We start from the raw sequence: 23,320 nt of genomic DNA on the forward strand, positions 1-23,320 counted from the left end.
AACTGATATAAATATGTGCTGTTAGTATTCCTATTTAATGTGAATTGGTAAAGTTCATATAGTTTAGATGAAAATATTACACTTTTGCTTTCATATACTGTGTATTAGTCACAAAATTACACATTCTAATATAATATAATATAATATAATATAATATAATATAATATAATATAATATAATATAATATAATATAATATAATATAATATAATATAATATAATATAATGTAAATTTTTATAATGAATATCTGTAGGTGAGTCCGTATTTTGCGAAAGACGCTAACACACGGGAAAACTTCAAATCCCAGCATCCAACGCGCATCACAATAATTTTTGACCCTGCTCGCGACCCTTACAAAGCGTCACGGGTTACCTGAATGATCATGGGGAGTTGAGGGAAAATAACAGTTGTTAGCTCAACGACGGCTTTAGTTAATGAAGTAAAGTATTGACAGTTTAAGCGCTGAATTACCGGGGAGCCACCATGGCTAACATCACCAAGAAAGTGTCATGGTCCAGTCGGGGCGACGACTCCGGTTTGGTCGGGGAGGGGACACCGCTGTTAAACGGCTCCGAGGCACCCAAACAATCCAGACAGGTTAGCGTGTTGGCTAATTTACCTTCACAGCTGTTACTTCCACTGCTTCCCGAAGAAGATGCTGGGTCGTGCTTTATTAGCCACTCTAAGGTTACGTTGGCTCATGTTTTTAAATGCTGCATGGGCTATGAATGCTTTTAATCACTTTAATGCTCGGCCGCATACACAGCTTTCATTAAGGTTTTCTTAATGTTGCGTGACCCGTTACTTATAACAGACTTAATCCAGAGTGCATTTCAGCACAGAGACGGATGAATTAATGATAGAAGTACACAAGTAATCAGGAAGGGGGACGAGAACGCGTTAAAAACAAGATAAAACCACTAAACATGCACAGTGTGTTGTGGTTTGCAGTTTGGGGTAATAAGGCAACCACAAGTTTTGTTTGTGACTGAGTCCATCAGGGAGAAAGTAATGAAATTAGTCATATTAAAATTAGGTACATGATGCACATAATTTGATCGAGACATCTTGGAAAATAATCGGATTATAGAGAGAGAACAGCTAGTCACCCACCATTAATTCCATTATTTTCAAACGTGTCCTGGTGGTGACAGGCACAAATTACATTACGTGGGTTTACAGGTAGTCTGTGACCGTTATGGATAACGTGGTTGTCTGCACACAATAAGAACAATTTCATAAAAAGATCCAGTTACAAGACTTACAGATGTTGCTTGTCCGACTAGTATCGAAACATCCTGGGAACTCCCAACTTCCTTTTTTGTTCTCACATGGCAAATCAGGTATGGCATTTGCCAACGTGGAAGTGTAGAAAGTAACATAGATGCTTATATTCCTGAAAATATTGCATTATGTATAATAACTTTCATGTAAATCCAACATCAAAAGATGTCCAAAAATCTGCTTGAATAGCACTGTAGACTCTAAATGGAAGTAAGAAGACTGCTGTATTAGTTTCTTAGATGGTTACCAGCAGTTAATGATGTAACACATCACCCTGAAAAGTGCCACACACACACACATTTATGTTGCTGTCTGTGATGTCTGTAGCTCTCTGGAGCAGGCAGCGTATTTCGGATAGGCAGATTCAGCACGGTGGATTTGGAAGAGGATATAACATCAGAAGAGGTAAAAAACTGCCCTCCCAACATCTCTGCTCTCTCTTTCTCTCTTATGTTTCCCTTTATTAGCAGTGATTGTTTTAGCCTCTTAGACCATGATAATACAGTAATTCAATAGCAAATCAGTCCAGCTGTAATTAATGTGATTCAGCCTCATGCTCATGTTTGCTTTCTGTGCAGTTGACACTTTGATTGAGATAAAGTTGAGGTTTGAGACTGATCTTCTGCCCTATGAATAATTTGGGACAGCTGACACAGAAATTACTTGCTAGCCGGCCAGACCAGTCCAGTGATGTTTGACTCACTCGGGCACGTGATGGGAAACTGTCTGGTTTTCCACTGTGAGGGACTGCAAATGGCAAATTGATGAATTCCATGCATTTGAGTATATGTAACCGCTCAACCATTTATTACATTTTCTTTGACTAGTTCTTTCCACACATATAATACTTCAACCAGGCAAAGCAATCCTCGCACAACTATTGACATACATAGACTTTGACACACAGGACCACATACTAATCCTTGAGGCTCCATTAGCACAACAAGATGTCACTGTTCTGCTTCTTGACACAAATAGTCTGATTCAATTATGTTTTCACTGTCTGACAGGAATGCTTGTGATTTGCTTGAGTATAGTAAACAAAAGTTTATTTCCAGCTTGTTTTGTGTCTCTGTGATACTTGGTTTACTTAGTTGCACGCTGCACAAATGGGCTGCAGGTATGTGGCTGAGGCTCACTTTAATGTGGGGGTGAAAAGGAGCGCTTAAGATTTGGCTGGATGCATGGCTCAGCGTTACCTCCTGCATTAAACAGTCTGCACTGATGTAAAAAAGCCAGAGTACTTATGAGAACTAGATGACTAATCTTCATTATTATCACTTGTCAATACCAGATGTACTAGTCGTTTTATCTAATTGTTCAGATTTTAATTTATGCCCAGTGCTAGTAAATTTTTGTCTTAAGTGTTATGTAGCCATCTGCCACCAGATAGAGCTGCAGCCCCGACGTCATTGTAGAGAGACCCCATAATTTTGTTGATCAAGGCCGTACATTTTTGTTAGCCTTTTATTTTTATTTACTTTGAAGGCAGAAGAATGAGATTGTGTATACAAGCGGCAGAAATGAGCTTTCGCTGAAAGGTTGCTGCGCGCTTAGAGACAGAGTGATGAGTGCAGTCATCCAGGAGGGGCTTCTAAGCTGCAACTCCCACACATCAAAAGGAGCCAGTTGAGGTGGGCACCTCCTAGGTGAGGTGTTCCAGGTATGTCCCAAAGGGAGGAGGACCCGGGATAGACTTAGGACACGTTAGAGATATTATATCTTGACTAGCCTGGGAACGCCTTGTTGTTCCCAAGGATAAGCTGGACGAGGTGGCTAGGGAGATGGAGGTCTGGGCTTCTCTGCTTAGGCTGCTGCCCCCACGACCTGGCCCCAGATAAGCGGAAGAAAATTGATGGATGGATAATTTGTTTTGTTATCTTTTTACATTTCAGCTTTTATTGAGATGGGTGTCATTAATTGTAGAACATTGTGCATTGTTCATAATGCGTGGCACAATGTGCCACACTTTTCAGTCGCAGTTTTTAGTTGTTAGTTATTACTAGTTTTTTCAGATGTTAATTTGTCATATTTTATTACTACATGAGCATCTTTTATAGTAACAGATTTTCATATAATATTTAACATTAGTTTATTTTAAGTGTTTGTATCTATTTGGAGTATAATGTGCAATGTTCAAAATGTATGAAATGAGGTGGCAGACAGTTAACCAGCATTTAAAGCATGGTTCATTATTGAAGAATGTGATTAATGGTTTCAAATGCCTTCGTTTAGACAGTTTTTGACATTGCCCGTTAAACAGTTCTCAGATTTCACTTGATATCTGAGTGTTGCTTAGTTTTAGACTCAATAATCAGTTAGTCTAAAAAAGATGTTTTTTTTTGTTTTTTTTTAATTAACCTTTTTTATTCGACTAAGAAATTAGGCACCAGGCACATCCCTAATTCAGAGATTGTTAAATGTACTGAAGGAAACACTTCTATCTTTTTCCAGTTATTGGCTCCAGTGCACTGCATCAGAATCTGTCAAACCTGTCTGCTTGTGATTTATTCTTTCATTCCCTGCTCCTGTTTTTAAAATATTTTAATAGCAAAATAATACCTTCATCTCTCACATGATTCAGGTGAGAGGTCATGGGTTAATGTTGGTGTAGTGACCCCTGTTTTTTTTTTTTTTTCTTACCCCTGCAGGACCCTATTAGGGAACAACCTAAAGAGATCCCACACAATGAGAAGCTGCTGTCACTTAAATATGAGGTAAAACTGCTTTTAGATGATCAGAATCATTGTTTTCAGGTCATTCTTGAAAAAGCTGGCTTGCACTCTGTGACTGTATTTAAGTCTATATGCATAGGAAGTGAAAATATCCTGTTTTGCCATCTTACAGTGGTCTCACCAAGTTTGGCCAAATAAAGGAACAAACTGAAAACTGAGTCAGCTATATAACTATAGATGATGGTGCATCAAAGAGCACGATAATCATCTTAAGCAGAACAGAAACTGTTAACACTTGATTAAAATAAGCTTTATATTAACATGTTTGAAGTTGTGTGTACTGATTCAAAAATGCACCCACAAATTGTTCAAAATTTTGGATACCAGTTCTTTTAAAATAAATCATAGAAATTGCCCCTGAACCTGGCATTAGAGTGTTTGTTGTGTCTTTATTTTACAGATGTGTTTAATTAAATTAAACATATTTGTTTATGTGTTTCATTCTAGAGTCTGGATTATGATAACGTTGAAAACCAGCTGTTTCTTGAAGAGGAGAGGAGAATGAGTCACATGGTGAGTGCAGCAAATATGGTGTCTTGCCTGGACTCTGTATGAATTTGAGTATTTTTCTGTTTTACCCTGCATCACTTGTCCTCCTCTCATCTTATGTCTTTAGAGTTTCCGCTGTCTGGAAATCAGTCGCTGGGTAATCTGTGGTCTGATTGGCATTCTGACAGGTCTCATCGCCTGTTTTATAGACATCGTGGTGGAGAAGCTGGCTGGGCTCAAATATCAAGTTATTAAAGAGAGTATCCTAAAGGCTTGTACACTTTTTCAGACCAGTCTTTTAGCACCAAGCAGACATGCAGGGCTTGATTTTTTTTTTTTCTTCCCCCATTTAGGAACTTTCGTTTTTTTCCTACTTACCCTGTATTATATGTAGTTCTTTGACATCAGTTACATTTAGATTTACTTTAGTGCTTAATTCTTGGTCTGTTTTTTTGTTAACCAAGTTATCAAGTAAATTGTTTGAATATGGTAGCATCTTATTCTATGTGAGGGTATATGATGGTTATTTATCTCCACACTGGTTATTATTATTATGTAACTGTTATACATGTGATTATTTAAGTCTGTGATTGGCCACTCAAGTGATTTCAGGAAAACCAGACCCCCCCCCCCCCCCCCCCCCCCCCCCCTTCCTCCTTGACTCCGAACCTTCACAGAGATTGAAGAGTTTACAGAGGTGGGTGGGCTGTCTGTCTCTCTCATCCTGTGGGCCGTTCTCAACTCCACCTTCGTCATGGTGGGGGCCATCATAGTTGCATTTATTGAGGTAAGACTGAAAGCAGAAATATTTTTGACCTTTTTTGATTAGCATAAATTCTGAATTGGAACCACTTCTTCCTCTCTTTTGTGGTTTTAAAAATAACATTCCTCAAGTGCGAGAATGGATTTTGAAGAAATATGGCATAAAACTTTTTTTTTTTGGGTGGGGGGCTTGGTCAGATATATTCCTCAGTTATTCAAACAGTTGTGGAAGTGAAAAATTTGGTTTGGTAATAGCATGACTTCCCAAGTCTGCTTCCTACTGTGAAATACTGGAATTGCTAAGATGAAAGTGTTTCTGTTCTGTGCTGGAGTGGTGTTTTAGCATGTGATGAGGGACTGAAACACTACTAATCACAAAATTATTTGGTTGTAACTCCTGATATTACTCCCGTATTAATAATCCAGTGTGTAAATCACTACATGTTCCACACATTCATCTTTTCCTTTATGATTTAACTCTTCTGTTCCCTGCCTCTTTTTCCTATATTTTCTCCTGTAGCCAATTGCAGCAGGAAGTGGTATTCCTCAAATAAAATGTTACCTAAATGGAGTCAAGATTCCCAGGGTGGTGCGGCTCAAGGTACAGGCAAATAAAGCACAAGTAATCTTACAATAAAGGATGCACTTGAACCACGTTCTTTGACAGCAAAGAACCTTCGCATCTTTATGTTCCTTTGTTCTTCATAGACCCTGATGGTGAAAGTGTTTGGTGTCATCTGTTCGGTAGTTGGTGGTCTTGCTGTCGGAAAGGTAAACATTATCAGCTCTAAAATCATTCGTTCACGAACATACAACATGTTTAGCTTCAATCAGCTATAGTCAGATCAGGATTGGTAAGAACATGCCAGACAAGCTGCATTTTGGGCACGCTTGAGCCTTTTTATACTTGTCCTCAATCTTCAGGAAGGTCCTATGATCCACTCTGGTGCTGTTGTTGCTGCAGGAGTTTCCCAGGGCAGAAGCACCTCCCTAAAGAGGGACTTCAAGGTCAGTGTGTGGTGAGCTGATGCACTGTAAATGTGCATGTGGGTCACAGGATAATCAAGGGTCACATTGATTGACTTTATGACAAACACCATGTATCTTAATACACAAGGTAATACAGTGTGTTTGACAGTAGGAATGGTTATAAAATGTGTGTGTGTATGTGTGTGTGCACGCAGATCTTTGAATACTTCCGGAGAGACACAGAAAAGAGGGACTTTGTTTCTGCTGGAGCTGCTGCTGGAGTTTCTGCTGCTTTTGGGGCACCAGTTGGTAAAAACACATAATCTTTTGCTGTGTGAGCAGTTTAGCTGCTATAAATCCAATAGTACAAGAGTATGAATATATATGCCCAAACTAAAAGCAAACACTATTTAAAAAAAAAAAAAAAAAAAGTGTTAAAAAAATATCTTCAGAAGTCTCAAATTTGATTTGATGGTATCTGCAGAAACCTTTCCATCATCTTGACATACTCTTATTAGTTTTCCATGACTGCTCGCTGTGATTGTAACGCTACCGTGTACATTTCGAGGCTTTCTTTTTGCAGAACCATTTCTCATAAGAGTGGAAACAAACTATGTCACTTTCTGTAATCTGTTATCATCATCATCATCATGTGACAAGAGTGCTATTTCACTTATGTGAACTTGGCTCAACACACTATGAAGAGGCAGCCATGTGATCGTACCTGCTAACGCTGGATTAGTTTAAAAATCACCGGATAGTTAATATGTATGTCACATTATTTGTTTTGTTTTGACTGTACTTTCTTTCTATGATCTACAGGCGGAGTTTTGTTCTCTTTAGAGGAGGGAGCTTCTTTCTGGAATCAGATGCTCACATGGAGGATAGTAAGTCATGGAATAAGTCATAAACCACTATTAATGAGCACAGTATGGCAAATCAAGAGTGTTGTATCCAGAAACCTAAAAGAGAAGAAGATTAAGACACAAGTGGATTGGTTTTAGTGTTTCCTACATCTCCTAAATTTTTGCCCCTTTCCTCTTCCTCTGCAGTTCTTCGCCTCCATGATCTCCACCGTCACACTGAACTTCTTCCTCAGCATCTACCATGGCAAAACAGGGGACCTTTCCAGTCCAGGTCTCATCAACTTTGGACGCTTTGAAAGTGACGTAAGAAACTTTGACACAAAGTGCTTTTCAAGTTTTTCGTTTTGGTTTTTTGGTGGATGTAAAAGAAAACACTGAATTTTGTTTCTTTTCAGAGTGTGGCCTATCAGCTCTATGAGATTCCCTTGTTCATTGGTATGGGAGCTTTAGGTAAAGTTCTTTTAAGCTTCTAGAAATATGCATAATTCTTCATGTGGTGCACTTTGGTATACATCATCAGCTACAACCTTAAAACCACTGCCAGGTGAAGTGAACAAAGGTCATCTTATAACCACCAACCAGTGATGGAGTTCTCTGCCGCTAGTCTTCCCTAGAAGCACAGTGCGCCCCAGCACATCACATAAACTGCTCAAGAGAGATCCAGTGACTACATCAAAGGCCCCACAGTACTGAATAGGGATAGGAGTCATGATCCAGTTGTGTGCACTGTCACTTCCTTCTCTCTGAGTGATCACAGTACCACTGTTACATTTAACTTGTGCATATAATTTTGTCAGACAATGTCTCGTCTATTTTTTTTTTTCTATTTGTTTTTTGTGCAGGTGGGCTGTTGGGTGCTCTCTTCAATGTACTCAACTACTGGCTGACTATCTTCAGGATCAGGTAAAGTTTAGATAAGAATCAATAAATGCAAAACAAACTGTCATTAACTCAGAAAGGAAGAGGTTTTAGTAAGAGTTATGGTTAAATAAGAGCATGTGTGTGCAGTGTGCCAACAAAAACATCACATGGAAAGCATGAATGTTTTGTTTTGTTTTTCTTGACACAGGGTGGGGTGTAAGATGAGCACATTTTCTTAGAGGGCACTTAAAAGTGATTCTCAGAATATCGGCGTCTTGTTATTGTTGTGAAAAAATAGTCAGTGTAAGAACAGGTACGATCACTGAGAGGATGAGTAATCTGGCAGGTGACATATTAAGAAATGTTTCCTGCTTCCTGATCTGTAGTTGGCTGATATAAATATTCTCATGTCTAAATACAGTACAATCTGTGTGTGTGTGTGTGTGTGTGTGTGTGTGTGTGTGTGTGTGTGTGTGAGAGAGAGAGAGAAAGGGGGTTTGTTTGTTTTTTCCTTTAATAACTCTTAATCACCTGAAGATCTGTATCTATATCAGCTGTTATGATGTCATCACATTGCCTAGCAACCATCCAGCAACAGGCTAAAATGCCCCCCCCCCCCCTTTTTTTTTTTTTTTTAGCATTGAAGGACCTACAACACCTTATGAAAGCATCCTATTGCTTTAATTTCCTGAAAATAATATCTCATCCTCAAGAGTTGAATTATACATGATATGTTATTGCATCATCATGTTGGCAGGATAGAAACAACATCTACTACCTGTTTTTTTTTTTTTTTGTTTTTGGAGGGGGGGGTACATTTCTCAATGTGATTAAGTACGTCACTTTGCCAACAGCACAAACAGTCCAAAGAATACTGTAGCATGGACATGTGCTAGTGATAATATGGTGCTTTAATAGTTTTTTTTTTTAATTGGTTCCAGTGGTCATAAATTTGTCATTTGTAATAGTTTGCATATTAATTCTAAATATTTTTAAAATAATCCACCTCTCATGACACAAGATTTTTCAAGTCATGAATGCCAGTTAATTTACAGTATTAATTGACAGCAATGGTACTGAAGTTATACAAAATCAGCTGATAATTGCAGACTATAATCAGCTTCCTTTTTTAATTGATGACATTTTCCTTATACACTTTAAGCAAAGATTTTATTAAAAACCGTAACAACCTGCACTTCAAATTTTGTTGCCTGGTTTTTAGAAGGTATGAGAGATATTTTAGAAATGTAAAATGATGTCAAAAGATTTCATGGCTATAGTTGTTAGTTCTAGCTGGTATATGGTAATGTTTGAATATGAATTACACGTACATAATTTTGTACCATGTCTGTGTACTTTGTTCTTTGTTTTTGTTTTTTTGGACACATGGTTATGGTTATGAGTATTATTCTCCTGTTAGGGAATTGAAATGCAGAAAGATGGGCATTGCGGGGTTACCTAAAGAGAACCGATTAGGATTGTATTCATTATCTGTCGTATTTTCACTCTTTCCATTTTGGAAAGTCTCTATGACATGAGGGAGCGAGAGGAGATTTACCTGATATGGTCAGACAGTCACACGTGAGCACAGAATTCTCACCCACCTGCTGTTCAAACCTGTTTGTGAAGGTAACCAATCAGAAGAAAGATGACTTGTGGTGAGGGTAGCCTTTAAGAGAGAGAGGAGTTAAAACTGCTTAACTACTTGTTTAGACAGTGAGCGAACTGAGGTGATGCACGAGGCACATTGTATAATGTATAATGATTATTTTGAACTGTAACTCTTGCAGCGCGAGAACTGAAATTGCCTTTCCCATGACTCACGGTGTGCAAAAATAACGTGCAATATACAAAATGTTTCTCTTAAATGAAAAATAAATAAAGTGCTTGCCTGGACAGACAGTTTTGTTTCTAAAAATACCATCTCTAGTGTTAGTCACAAGGATTGACTGTAAGGAAGTCTCTTTCTGTACCATTTCTGAACAGTAATTCCACTTGACATTTACAGTCAGATGGCCTGAAGGTGCACAAAGGCAGAGAGGCTTTGTTTTCATCTCACCTGTTTTTATTGTGCTCAGGAGCTGCCTTTTTACTTGGGAAAGTCCATACTGAGAGATCAGCAGTATGTCAACATTTTAGCACTGTGTGGAAGATTACTGTGTCTAAATTTAATGCCGTCTGATGTGTGTCTGTTTGTTAGATATGTTCATCGCCCGTGTTTGCAAGTGATGGAGGCCATGTTGGTGGCTGCTGTGACTGCAACAGTGTCATTCACCATGATTTATTTTTCCAATGACTGTCAGCCTCTGGGGCCTGAGCACACTGAGGAGTACCCACTGCAGGTACACATACAGACACACACGGCCTTTATCATCACAATTCCAACATGTGCCACGTTTTTCAATTGTTTGAAAACACACTCTAACTCACTGATGATGCATAAAGCTAAAAGTGGGTAACAGCATTACAGCAAAGCTGGGCATGATTTGGTTTAAAGATGGACAGCAAGATGGTGAAATGAGTGACAAAGCATATCAGACTAGCGCATGCTGAGTCATAGAGAATGTGTCCCTCTCATAGTGATTCTTGGTGCTTCCTATTTTTTTAGCCCTGTGGGTACGGTTTCATTTCAATACGGTTTACCAGTATGTAGTAATAATGGGATCTAAGGGGAAAGCACTGTTCTCATATGTATGGTTCTCAGACGATGAGTCATTATTTTTATTTTTTTTTCACCAATTGCCACAATTTAAGATTTTATGTTGGATGTTTTGAAAACTTTCTTACTTTTACTTTTTCTTACCATTTTGTTCATTCATCTATTTCTATCCAAATGCCCTGCTGTTTGTGACTTTGAATACAGAAAAATACAAGAGACAAGAATATTTTATGCCTCTTATCATTTTTCTCTCTCTGTTTAGTTGTTCTGTGCGGATGGGGAGTATAATGCCATGGCTACAGCATTTTTTAACACTCCAGAGAGAAGCGTTCGTAGTCTTTTCCACAATCAGCCAGGTAAGATGGTGTGCGGGAAAGCTATTGCAGCGACTAAAGTTTGAACATACACTCTCATTTATTATTTTCTTTCATCATGTCTGTGTTTTACAGGAAGTTACAACCCCCTGACGCTGGGGTTGTTCACTCTGACCTATTTCTTCCTGGCGTGTTGGACCTACGGCCTGGCGGTGTCTGCTGGCGTCTTCATCCCATCTCTTCTAATCGGAGCAGCTTGGGGGAGGTTGTGTGGAATACTGCTTGCTTCCTTCACTCCCAATAACCCGGTTGGTGCACCTCACAGTAACATTTTTCACTTCCCATTTTGAAAACCAGCTGCATTTGGCAGAGCTGGCTCAACCAGTCAGGCCACGTGGTATCTTACCCAGCATTAGCACTACAGTAGAAGAACATGTGGCTAAAACAGGAGCCTTTACAAAAAAAAAATGGAAACTTTTAGTCACTTAGCAAATTAATTTCTAAAATTGCTAGCATTATTGTGTTATTAAACTTACAGGAGAAGGGAATAGTCTGGTATGAAAGATGTTTAATGTCCATATTTTTTGCCAGAGAACAAGTATTGATGAATTTGCTGCGGGTGTTTTCTTAGAACTGGGCCGACCCTGGTAAATATGCCTTGATTGGAGCTGCAGCTCAGTTAGGTGTGTATCTGTTAACTTTTATTTTTCTAATAATGAATTGTAATTGAATGCATATTGTTTAAATGGTGTCATTTTTCTTACTAAAATGTGCTGCATACTCCTCTCTGCAGGTGGCATTGTGAGAATGACTCTCAGTTTGACTGTCATCATGATGGAGGCAACAGGAAACGTCATATACGGCCTTCCCATCATGCTCGTTCTCATGACTGCCAAAATAGTAGGAGACTACTTTGAGGAGGTGGGTGAAGGTGCAGACAAACACATTCAGTTCCTGACTCCACACTTGTAGGGTTATCACATGCCAGCATACTAAATGTAGAGCAACAAGTTTGTTTGAGTGGGACAGTGTGGGACATGTTATTATAGATAACTTAAAAAAAATAAAATAAAGACACAAAAATGCAGGTCACAGGCTTGGTGTCGATAATGTGAAGGAGAATTATGACCTACTACATTTTATTTGAATGCAGTTGTTTAATAAATACATTTAGTATAAATGGAAACTTGTGTGTTGACGTCTGCTAACCAGAGTCAGTCACAATGTGCGGCAGTGTTTCTTTGTGAGATGAGGGAACAAAGGCTGTGCAGTCTCACATAAGGAGGAACACCTGGCCACTGTATATAATAATATAATAGTGATCTAACCAAAGGTTAAGCTTTATAGCACAAGGCTAGGCTGCAGTCTTATATGCTCGTTGAGTGATGGACTGATGTTTGCTGCAAAAGCAGTCAAATTTTTTGCTGTGCATTCAAAAAAAAAAATTAAATCCTTAATTTTTGATGTAGATGTATCCAGTACCATGAGCCAGAGAAATGAGAGTGTAGGCATTGCTGCAAAAATAAAAGCAAAAAATGCCCAGTCTGGGAATCACCGCCAGTCCTTACTGAGGCCTTCCCCAAATTGCAGTCTCAGGCATAGATCTCTTGTTCCGTCTACCACTTTCTTTAATGAAACACTGGCGGTCTAATTGAGGATGTGGTCCCTGCTGGTCAAATTGCACTTGGATCTACTGTTTAAGGTTGGTTTGTGATATGAAAATAGTGCACAGACAGTGTCTGTAACCACTCTTACTGCTTTAGGGTATATATGATATTCACATCAAGCTGCAGAGTGTTCCCTTCCTGCACTGGGAAGCTCCTGCCACCTCCCACTGGCTGACTGCCAGGTAGGATGGACGAATGCATATGTTTTTCTCACTTTTCTTTTTCTTTTTTTTGAACTGTTTAATTTATTGTTTTTCTCTTATTATTTTCCTTCTTATCACTGTTGCCCTCCTTATTGTCACTTCTCTTCTTTACACTTCCAACCCCACTCCATTCACAATCCAGAGAGGTGATGAGTTCGCCCGTCATCTGCTTCAACAGGATAGAAAAGGTTGGAACTATTGTGGACACCCTGAGCAACACATCAACAAATCACAACGGCTTCCCTGTCGTTGCGCAGGTTTCTGATAGTGATGAGGTAACTGTTTGAATTTTTGGATTGTTTTCTGTTGGAAGCTGTTAAAGGGTGGCTCTGGTGCAAAGCAGTTTATTTCCTAACTAAAAATCAAGTTGAAGTGTTTCTAGCAAAGGTGCCAGAGTGAAAGTGAGAAATATCAGAATCAGACAAAAGCATCAAAATCAGTGGAAAGGGATGTATTTGGTGTCTCTTAAAGTTCCATTTTTGGCAGTACTCAGCAGCTCAGGATGAAATATTTGGTATATGATAGAGATACTTGAAGCGCAGATCAAAATAGACGCACCACAAAAAATGTACCGTAAGACTTGTTGCAGATTGACAGCAGTGTAATGGAAGAGATTAATCACACCTTTCATCTTCACTCAGCCAGCAAAACTCTGTGGTCTGATCCTGCGCTCTCAGCTAATTGTTCTTCTCAAGCACAAGGTAACATCTGCTGCATCTTTGACACCTGATCTTATGACAGCTAGCAAAACTGGATTGCTGTTAGGCCGGTTTAGCACCCTCTCCTGTCCTGGTAGGTGTTTGTGGAGTTGGCCCAGTCCCGGCTGAGTCAGAGGAAGCTCCAGCTGAAAGACTTCAGGGACGCCTACCCTCGCTTCCCCCCAATCCAGAGCATCCATGTCTCCCAGGATGAGAGAGAGTGCATGATGGACCTCACTGAGTTTATGAATCCAACGCCTTACACTGTACCACAGGTAACAGATACAGTCACATACATGCTACTGTAGTAGTGCAGTAGCATGTCTGTGACTTCTAACAAAGCATTGTGCCTGCAGGATACATCTCTCCCTCGTGTGTTTAAGCTGTTCAGAGCACTGGGACTGAGACACCTGGTGGTGGTAGATGATGAGAACAGGGTAAGTGTGTGTGTTTATGTTTCTGTGTAAATCATTTTTATTTGGTTTTATTTCCCTGCATGTTTCTGACCCTTTAGGTTTGCCAACCACATTTGTGTTTCTATGATGATTAATGCACTGTTTTGGGGGGTTTTTTTGTTTTGTTTTTTTTGGGGGCGGGGTTGTGACCACCTGCAGGTGATCGGACTAGTGACCAGGAAGGACTTGGCCAGATATCACCTGGGCAAACACGGGCTGGAGGAGCTGCAGCTTGCCCAGACGTAGTGTCCACACATGCACACGACAGTAGACTAACCACGTGATGCCTCAGAAGCTGCTGACCATCAGCTACAGAAGGACAACTTTAGGGGCCAAAGATCCCAGTTCTCTTTTTGTTTTTCTCATTTGTGAATAATTCTCAAACTATCTGCTCCTCTGTTGAGTCTGAGTGACAGTATTTGATTCTAAAGGATTCAGATGAATAGTTTTTCCAAAATAATTGCAAAAACTATATTTTATTTAATTATTTTTCACCATATTAATGTGCTGAGGCAACCAATGATGCTTGAGTTGATCTTTATCCTTATTTGTTTTGGCTGTTTTTCATACACTTTTACAGACTTTTACAAATATGCACACTTTTACAGCTGTTATGTTTGTCTGGGTCCAATAAAGTTGGACTGGATGAGTTAGAATAAAAGTAAATTTGCTTTTATTCTAATCAAAGCAGTTTAATCTGTGTTAGCTCTGTTAGCTACAACCTTTAAACCACTGACAGGTGAAGTGAATCAGTCGTCTCAGCAGTGTTGTGCTGGGAAACCTTGGGTCCTGGGTTTTATGTGGAAGTTACCCTGTCATGTACTACCGAGCACACCCCCCTCATAGTAACAGCCCCCGACTACAGCAGCATCATGCAGGATAGTCACACCCCTGCTCATGAGCAGCTTGAGCAACATGACAAATAACTGAAGGTGTTGACCCAACCTTCAAACTTCCAAGATCAAAATCCAGTCAAGAATCCATGGAATGCACCAGACCATGCCTGATCCACCGAGAGCCCACTAGTGCTGGACACCACAGCACATCCCCAGGGCTCCTGTGACAGTGTTAAGCAGGTGGTTTTAATGTTGTTGTCGGTCCCATTCTGCCTCCTTACTTTCACATATACCATTAAATGTTTGTTCTCGCTGAGGTCGTGTAGCTGGATGCTGTGGAAATGCAGGCATACAGAATGGTAACCGTGAGATGGTTGCTTTTCATATCCTGCTGCTGAGCTACAAGAGACATTTGAAGTGGTTTGCTTTGAAAACCTTTATTTTTAATGTTCATGAGCTGGTTTAAAGCACATTTACTGACTATTGAAGGTTTGCAATGATATCTGTGCTTGTGTCGTTTTGCACTGAAGAATGCTGTTATTTATTGTACTACTTTTGATTGGTACTCAAAGGTACTTCTTCCACCGCTGAAGGTTTGCACTTGCTATTGAAAAGACTTTGTTCCCACAAGTGTCCCTAATGGAGCACTCTATGAATGTAAACCATAGTGTGCCACATATCTTCTTTGTTGCCCTGTCAGAGAGATGACACGTTTCTCTTATTGATTATAACTGTGTCACTTTGTACATCTAACATTTCAGTCAGCAGTGTTATTGATTTCTTTGGGTTCTTATTGTTTTTACACTTCCAGATGTAAACATGCAAACGTTGCTCTATTTGATAACCACTGGATAAACCTTTTGTGAATTAATAAAGTTTTATCAATTAATATGAAAATTGTGTGTGTTTTTGTGGAGGACATTTAATCAGTGAGGGTAAAAAGTTAACCGTTTCAGATGCAGCAAAACATCAAGTGAAAAAAGTTGCATCAGAAAGTCAAATGATTTGTTCGTGTACAAATTTTTAATTTCAAGTTTAAGGCTTTTTCTTTAAATCCATTTTACATATTTGTTATAGATTAATAGATGATTTTAGAAATATTTATTACTCTTGTCCATTTAATCAGCAAATACTGAATTACTTTGTCTAAATAAATACTCATTTGTAAATTAATTTACTAATATATCATTGTGCAATTCGTTATTAAAGCACAACATAGTTTTAGTTGCACAGGACTCTCCTGGTCCTCCGTAGTGTACAAATTGAGTCTAATTTCCTTGCCGTACTGGTTGAATCACCTTTATATTCCAGTTGGCAAAGAATGGAGTCCCAATGCCACAGGTGAAATAAAGCAGGCTTTATATATTTCATAATTTAAGTCTAAATCTACTTCAGCAACTTTTGCTTCAGATTACGGTTGTTGTAAGGTTTAATTTATTAAGCATCATTATGTGCTGTTGGTATTTAACCAACAGAAACCTGAAGAAAGGTAGAATTTATCCTTTATAAAAGAACAGTAAGCAACTAAAACTGATCTTAACTAGTGAGTAAATTTTTTTTTCCCCACATAATACTTGTTCTTAGTTTAGTTATGTATGATGTATAATATGTCCCAGTCTAAGAGGATCACAACCTCTTATGAATGGGATTGCAGACAGTTTGTCATTCTTCTGGATAAGTTTAGAGACAAACACCACATAACCCCCCCCCCCCCCCCCCCCCCCCCCCCGGTCACTGAGATGGACATCAGGCAAGAATTTGAGCGTACTGTGGAGGGGATGGAGTTGGAAAAGCTGGCTTCCATTCTTGAGGATGCGATACATGACCTGTTGGGGAGCCTCAGCAGAAACATTCAGGCATATTATGATTATTCACCTGCATATTTCAATCCTCCAGATGTGTGTTTATCTCACGGAGATCACAAAAAAGAGGCCACCTGGTGGATAGATGATAGTATTGCAGCTTGTCTGATTCCCTGTTCTGTGGTTTGTGTTTCCAGTTTAACAATGTGCTCAAGATTCCTGACAGCATGGTCCAGTACCTGCGTCCTGTTGGAGCACCGTAAGTAAAACACACAAACGCACGAGTGAACACAGCTGCTGAACATCTGTATCTTCATAAACTCTTTGTTATCTCAGCACCTCACCTCCCCTCATGCAGACCCCTGCACTGGAGGATGTCAGATCAGCCCAGCTTTTCCCTTGGATTCCCCTTCATCCCTGTTGCTGGCCTCTCCAGTTGCACCCATTGAACCCTGGATAGAGGCCATCTCGTTTGGAGGGATTGAAGAAGAAGGGCTGTCACTGCTTGACCACCTTGATCCCGTCCCCCTCGATGCACAGCCTCAGCGACTTTCCACTCCTCAGTTATATCCGATCAGCCCCACCTATCCTGTGGATTCTCTTCCATCCACATCGCTGGCCTCCCCAGTTACACCCATTTAACCCCAGGGAATGGCCACCTTATTTTGTGACGTTGAAGAAAATCTGCTGTCACTCCTCAACCACCTTGAACATCCCTCACTGCACAGCCTCAGCAGCCCTCCTCTCCTCATTCAGACCTCTGCTGTGGACATTAACTGAAACTTTTAGCACTACAGCTAACAAACTGGCGCTATTGAACTGTATTATTCCTGTTATTTTGTCCTCTTCATATGCAGGTGTACAGAATATTGTGGTTTAAAATGGGTGAGATGGGTGCGTTTTCATATCTTTGATTCTAATTGTGTCAACTTGCACACATAACATTTCAATCAGCAGTGTTATTGATTTATTTGAGTTCTTAGTGTTAATAAAGTTTCATCTATTGTTAAACTATTAATTTGCATATTTGATTGGTGGGATCCAAACATCAAGTGAGGTCTTCTTACCAAAATCTGTTGGTGGTTCCTCGCTCTAGACTAAAACCTAAGAGAGACTGTGCATTCGAGGTTGCAGCTCCTAAACTGTGGAATGCACTACCATCACACCTGAGATCTGTGGACTTTGCTGAATCTTTTAAAGAAAAGCTCAAGACTCATTTGTACAGGCTTGCTTTTAACTAGTGGTTTGTGTGTTTTCCTGTGTATCACTGTTTTCTTTTAATTGTTGTGAAGCACTTTGTGATTTTATCTAGAAAGGTTCTATATAAATGAATTTTACTTACTTTCTTTACAAAGTGAAAAAGAAAATCATAACAGACAGCCAAGTATCTTTTTATCTTTACTGTCATAGTCAAATGCTGTGTTTTTATCCAAGTCATAAACAGTTAAATCCAAGCTTTTAATCATAGGAACCAATTAAAAATTAAAATACTGTTTTGGGTATTTGATGGTATTATCAAAGCCCCAGAAATTTCTATAGAAATATTCTTTTAAAGGAGTTTTGGAGGAATTTTTTAAAAACTTTTTGGCCACAGTGGCTTTTTACTGACAGTGGAGAGTGACAGGAAATTGGGGGGAGGACACGCGGGAAATGGCAACAGGCTGGGACTCAAACCTGCGCTGCCCGTACTGCTACGTATGCACATGTATGTGGTCACCTGCTCAAACTCTGAGCCAACCCGGCACCTAGTTTTGGAGGAAAATTTGAAGTAATTTTTCATGCTTTTATTAAAACAGCTGACAGATGCACTTTGTACACTCACAGCTACTTTGTTAGTCACACCTTACAAATACTACATTGGACCCCTTTATGCTTCCAAAGCTGCCTTAATCCTTTGTTGCAGTTATCTTCAACAAGGTACTGGAAACAGTCCACAGAGGGTTTGATTCATATTGACATGACATGACAGCTGCGCATCCATAATGTGAATCTTCCGTTCTACCACATCCCAAAGGTGCTCTGTTGGATTGAGATCTGGTAACTGTGAAGGCCATTTAGGTACAGTAAGAGGATCTGAGCTTTGTGACATGCAATATCCTGCTGGAAGCAGCCATCAGTAGGCTAAGGTGTTTAAATGATGCTCAGTTTGTACTAAGGGGCCCAGTGTGCCAAGAAAATGAATCCCACACCATTACTTCACTGATCTCTGGCATTAGCAAGGCATTTTTAACCAGGGAACTGCTGCTTACTGGATATTTGTTTTTGGACCATTCTCTGTAAACCCTAGAGATGTTTGTGTGGGAAAATCCCAGCAGATCGCCAGTTTCTGAAATACTCAGATGAGCCCATCTGGCACCAACAACCATGCCACGTTCAGTCACTTAAATCACCTTCCTTCCCCATTCTGATGCTCAGTTTGAATGTAACCAGGTCATCTTGACCATGTCTACATGCCTAAACTCAGTGAGTTGCCACCATATGACTGGCTGATTAGATATTTACATTAAGGAGCAGCTGAACAGGTGTACCTAACAAAGTGGCCGGTGAGAGTAATTGTACTGAACTAAAATAGACATAAAGATGTAAAACTGTTAAATGGCCGCACAGGATACTGAATCGTTTTAAGATACATTATGTTAGGCAGCAAAGACAAATGTGTTTTCATGTAGAAATTCATGCATGTCAGTACTTTGCATCATGAAATGGACACACACAAGTTTAAAAACTATTTTTCTGGGAAAAAAACTAACATCAACTGTTGCAGTTCAGAACAGAGGCCAATTTCTCATAATCCTGACACCAATCAACTAAAAAAAAAAAACCCTGACTTATTAACTTGACCTTGAGCAAGGCACTTGTTTCTCAATTTGCAGTGATTATAGTTTGGACATTCCAGTAGTGCAATTAGTAGTGCAGCGTGAACTATCCCCACACATGCCTTTTCATGATTTTAACTTGTTTGTGAGGACACAAAGGAGCTAATCCACCTTCTAATATGCAACTGAAATGTAATACAGGTGGGACCTCAAATAAAACGCATGCTCAACATGCATGAGAAGACAAATAAACACACACACACAAAAATCAATCTCCAGCCCATTCACTCAGCCACTCCTGACACTGTCTTCTCTGCTCCTCACTCTCCTCCTCAGTCCCGTGTTCCTTGCTTTGTTTCCTCCTCTCTTCCTCCTCTTTTCTCACTCTCTCTTGCTCTTCCTTTTTAATCTTCCTGTCTTCCTTCACCCTGCACTCTAGCAAGGCCTCCACAGTGGCTGTCAGTGTCTGTAATGAGCGCTGTGGGAGCCACTTGGGATCTACAGTAGGGACAAAAGGGTCTCTGGCAGTGACGAGCAGGGGCTGAGGTTCGAGGGGAATATGGAGGAGGTGCGCATGCAGCATCATGCGGTACGGGGTGTTGTCTGTTCCTGAGCTGTAGGTAAAGTCCCCGACAATGGGGTGGCCTATAGCGCTGCAGTGGACTCTTAACTGGTGGGTTCGACCTGAGGGAAAAGGGAAAATGGAGCGGTGATGACCAACAAAGGGAAGCTGACTTTTCAGGATATTGCGTTTTAGTTTTTTCTAAATGATTAAAAAAAAATAAGGGCCATGGCATAGTTATCTTCATATCAAAGTTAGGCTTTCCTGTGCAAGAGCATATGAAAATATAAAATATGAATGCAATTACCAGTGAGTGGCTGCAGCAGCACTTTGGTAACAGGGTCTCCATCATACAACCCATGTTCCAGCACTGTCAGCTCAGTTTGGGAAGGTTTGGGGTTCTCACAACCTGACCAGAGACCAGAGAAGGACAGGAAAGAACACCAAAAAATAATTTCAAAGAATTGTTGGAAATTGATTTTTTCCCAACACTATTTATAGCATTTCTATGGAGAAACAAACAAGCAAAAACAAAAAACAAAACAAGATAGAATAAATGTTAATGTCTTCAGAATTTTACAAATGATGGCATTATTGTTCACACTCACAACACTAAAACCAAGCCAAGTATACCTTCTGTTCCCTCAACGCACATCATATGTGTTTTTCCCTCTGTGGAGTTCTTGCCAATGGAAAAGTTCACAGTTTGTGTCTTTTCTTTGACCCATCCACGTATCTGGAAAGCAAAAAATTAATTTTTACTGACACACCTTACACCTATCTTAGTGTGCCTGCACATCCACAATCCGGTTATTGTTTTCTTTTTTTCTTATATCCTTCTTAACCTGCTCTTTTTCCTCTCATTCATCCTTAGTGCTGACTTATTTCTGTTTGAGCTTTGTCAGAAATTACATCACATTATTCAAATTTTGTTGAACTGCAGCAGCACTGTGGCATCTCAGGTTTCTTTTAGCCATGGATTTAGGGATTATAACAAATTACAAAATCCATTGCATTCAATAAAGTGTCAGAAACACACAATTATATGGTAATAAATTTGCACTGTGCATGTGTTTCACTGTGTTTGTGCTCCATACCAGAGCGAGGTAGAATTTGGTCACGGTGCGGTCCTTGAAGCAGCGGTAAGCCCGGCCAGCAGCAGCCTTATTAAGGGCAACACAAAGAGCCCCACTTGTGGAGAAATCCAACTGATGACAGAACCTGATGAAAGACAAGGAAAATAATCATCTACTGCTGCTATCAAGGACAATCAATAAAAACAGAGGAATTACAGGAATTCTGACCGAAATCCATAGTAGGTGCGTGGGTCTGCTAGCTGAGGAAAGCGGTGCCGAAGCTGTGCCTGCACAGTGTTCTTCTCGTACCACATCTTACTGTCGATGCGGATGTCCCAGTGTTTGTCCACCACAATGTAGTCATCACCGTGATACAGCACATGCAGGCTCTCCAGGCTAGCAGGCTCTGTGCTCATCATATGCAGCGATTAACTGACACAAGTGTTGTACGCCTGGAGGGACGAGACATGATATTTCACTGAGGGTTTATGTGGCGTATGGTGCCATTGTTTTATGCACAGAAAAAAAAAAATTCCATCTAGTAATACAATCAGTCTGCCTTGAGGTGTCTATCTTGTTAACACCTGGAGTTTATGGCACAGCTAGTAGAAGAGTTCATTCTGAGTAAAAAGGCTCTGAAACTAAAGTAAATTAATACCAAAAACAGCACTCAATTTCAGGTGAACAAAATAGCCAAAACAAAAGTGTATTTTTTATTATTTTCTAGATCATGTCATCTCATTAACCCTTACATACTGTTCATAATCTATGCCTTTACATTGTGGTCTGAGTCCATTTAGACCCGGGTCAATAATGTGATTTTTCTCTGGCTTCCTCCCACAGACCAAAGACATGCAGTTAGTGGGGACAGGTTAACTGGTTATTCTAAAATGCCCATAGGCGTGAATGTGAGTGTGAATGGTTGTCTGTCTCTCTGTGTTATCCCTGTGAGACTGGCGACCTGTCCAGGGTGTACCCTGCCTCTCCTCCTATGACAGCCGGGACAGGATACCCCCCCACCCGTATTTTGGGCCCTTTTATGAAAAGCCATCAAATTTCAGGCTAAAACAGTAATATTAACGGTATTTAGTGTGTTATCAAATATCAAGTCGGGACACATTTGACCCAAACACTTCGTAAGGGTTAAAGAGTGATTTTAATGTGAAAGACTGTGTTTGTGTGTGCATGTATATGAATGAAGTTTCAGAATGAAAAAGCCTCCAAAGGTCTCAATCGTACCTCCTCAAAACATCTATAGGACAGTGAGAACAGGCCGCTGGCCGCAGGCTGTAGTCCCTGCTTGTGTTGGTGGCAGCAAATGATCATGTACCTATTTAGCACCGCTGGTTTGCTAACAACTGGTTTGCTAAAAGTATTAGATAACTAATTTGTTTTTTACAATAAAGGAGCTTTTCTGGATAAAGCCCCGTATTAGACAGCTAATATAAGCGGAAAACTTACCTTTAATAAGGTCCAAAAATGTATGTGTGATATATATATATATTAATTTTTTTTTCAGCAGATGTAAACACAACGGACTGCGCATGCGCCTACTCTTCTTCGTGCTTATTTTGGTTTAGGAAAGTAACCCAAAAGGTGCATAGCGCCACCAGCTGTGCGTGACGGGGCCCGAGGATAAAAGGGCTGTTCAGTCTGTCCAAGAAATATAATTTAGGTCCCAGACTACTACTTTAATGACTACTAACCTTTAAAAATACTGCAGCAGTCAACGGTGAGGAAGTAAAAAAAAAAATCCCATTCATATTCTCCATAGGGATTTTGATTATGCGACACAATAATGTAACCATATAAACGGATTAAATTCCAGAAGTCTGGAAGTGTGTTCCTGAACTTGTTTGTTTATTTTAAGCTTTAAATTGGCAGAAGAAAGAGCTGGGTTTACTCTATTTACACATAGTTTCAAATACGGTCCATGAGGGAGTGACAGAAAGGATTTGGTGTCAATGCGGAAAAATGAGGAGCCCCACACAGTTCAGGTGTTTTAGATAAGAAGGTTCATCAACAGTGAGACAAATTAATATTAAAGTACATTAAGTTATCTAGTATGTATTTTTAAGCAATTAAGCCTAACCTGGTTCAAAAATGTGTATGATTGGATTAGATTACATTGATTATTTTTTCAGAAGGAACATCATGCGTGTGCTTTGGATTACAGATAATCCTTCATGCCACCCAGGTTCCAGGAGAGGTACTGAAGACACCATGCACTTGTGCTGCAGGGAAGGTTTTTTTTTGCAGTCACCTTG

At 39.8% G+C, this 23,320-nt stretch overlaps 2 protein-coding genes across 2 annotated transcripts; one reads left to right on the forward strand and one right to left on the reverse strand.

The window, feature by feature from the left end:
• The first annotated feature begins 482 nt into the window (after positions 1 to 482).
• Positions 483 to 15,646, forward strand: clcn7 (chloride channel 7). Its single transcript, XM_030736037.1, has 25 exons — positions 483 to 596; positions 1,611 to 1,688; positions 3,935 to 4,000; positions 4,466 to 4,531; positions 4,635 to 4,767; positions 5,185 to 5,294; positions 5,790 to 5,870; positions 5,978 to 6,040; positions 6,194 to 6,277; positions 6,454 to 6,547; positions 7,061 to 7,125; positions 7,291 to 7,407; positions 7,500 to 7,554; positions 7,947 to 8,007; positions 10,166 to 10,307; positions 10,887 to 10,980; positions 11,074 to 11,246; positions 11,570 to 11,621; positions 11,732 to 11,859; positions 12,702 to 12,787; positions 12,951 to 13,083; positions 13,450 to 13,509; positions 13,605 to 13,781; positions 13,863 to 13,943; positions 14,121 to 15,646. Exons 1-25 carry the CDS (start codon positions 483 to 485, stop codon positions 14,205 to 14,207), a joined length of 2,400 nt encoding a protein of 799 aa, XP_030591897.1. The 3' UTR covers positions 14,208 to 15,646.
• Positions 15,647 to 18,368: 2,722 nt separating this feature from the next.
• rpusd1 (RNA pseudouridine synthase domain containing 1) lies at positions 18,369 to 22,597 on the reverse strand. The gene is made up of 6 exons (XM_030736052.1): positions 22,515 to 22,597; positions 21,282 to 21,505; positions 21,075 to 21,198; positions 20,611 to 20,713; positions 20,285 to 20,386; positions 18,369 to 20,099 (listed from the first exon to the last, which is right to left on the reverse strand). The coding sequence occupies exons 2-6, from the start codon at positions 21,470 to 21,472 to the stop codon at positions 19,684 to 19,686; spliced, it is 936 nt and encodes a 311-aa protein (XP_030591912.1). The 5' UTR covers positions 21,473 to 21,505; positions 22,515 to 22,597; the 3' UTR covers positions 18,369 to 19,683.
• Between the last annotated feature and the right edge of the window lie 723 nt (positions 22,598 to 23,320).

The sequence above is a fragment of the Archocentrus centrarchus genome, chromosome 8 (assembly GCF_007364275.1).
Source record: "Archocentrus centrarchus isolate MPI-CPG fArcCen1 chromosome 8, fArcCen1, whole genome shotgun sequence".
NCBI classification, from domain to species: domain Eukaryota; kingdom Metazoa; phylum Chordata; class Actinopteri; order Cichliformes; family Cichlidae; genus Archocentrus; species Archocentrus centrarchus.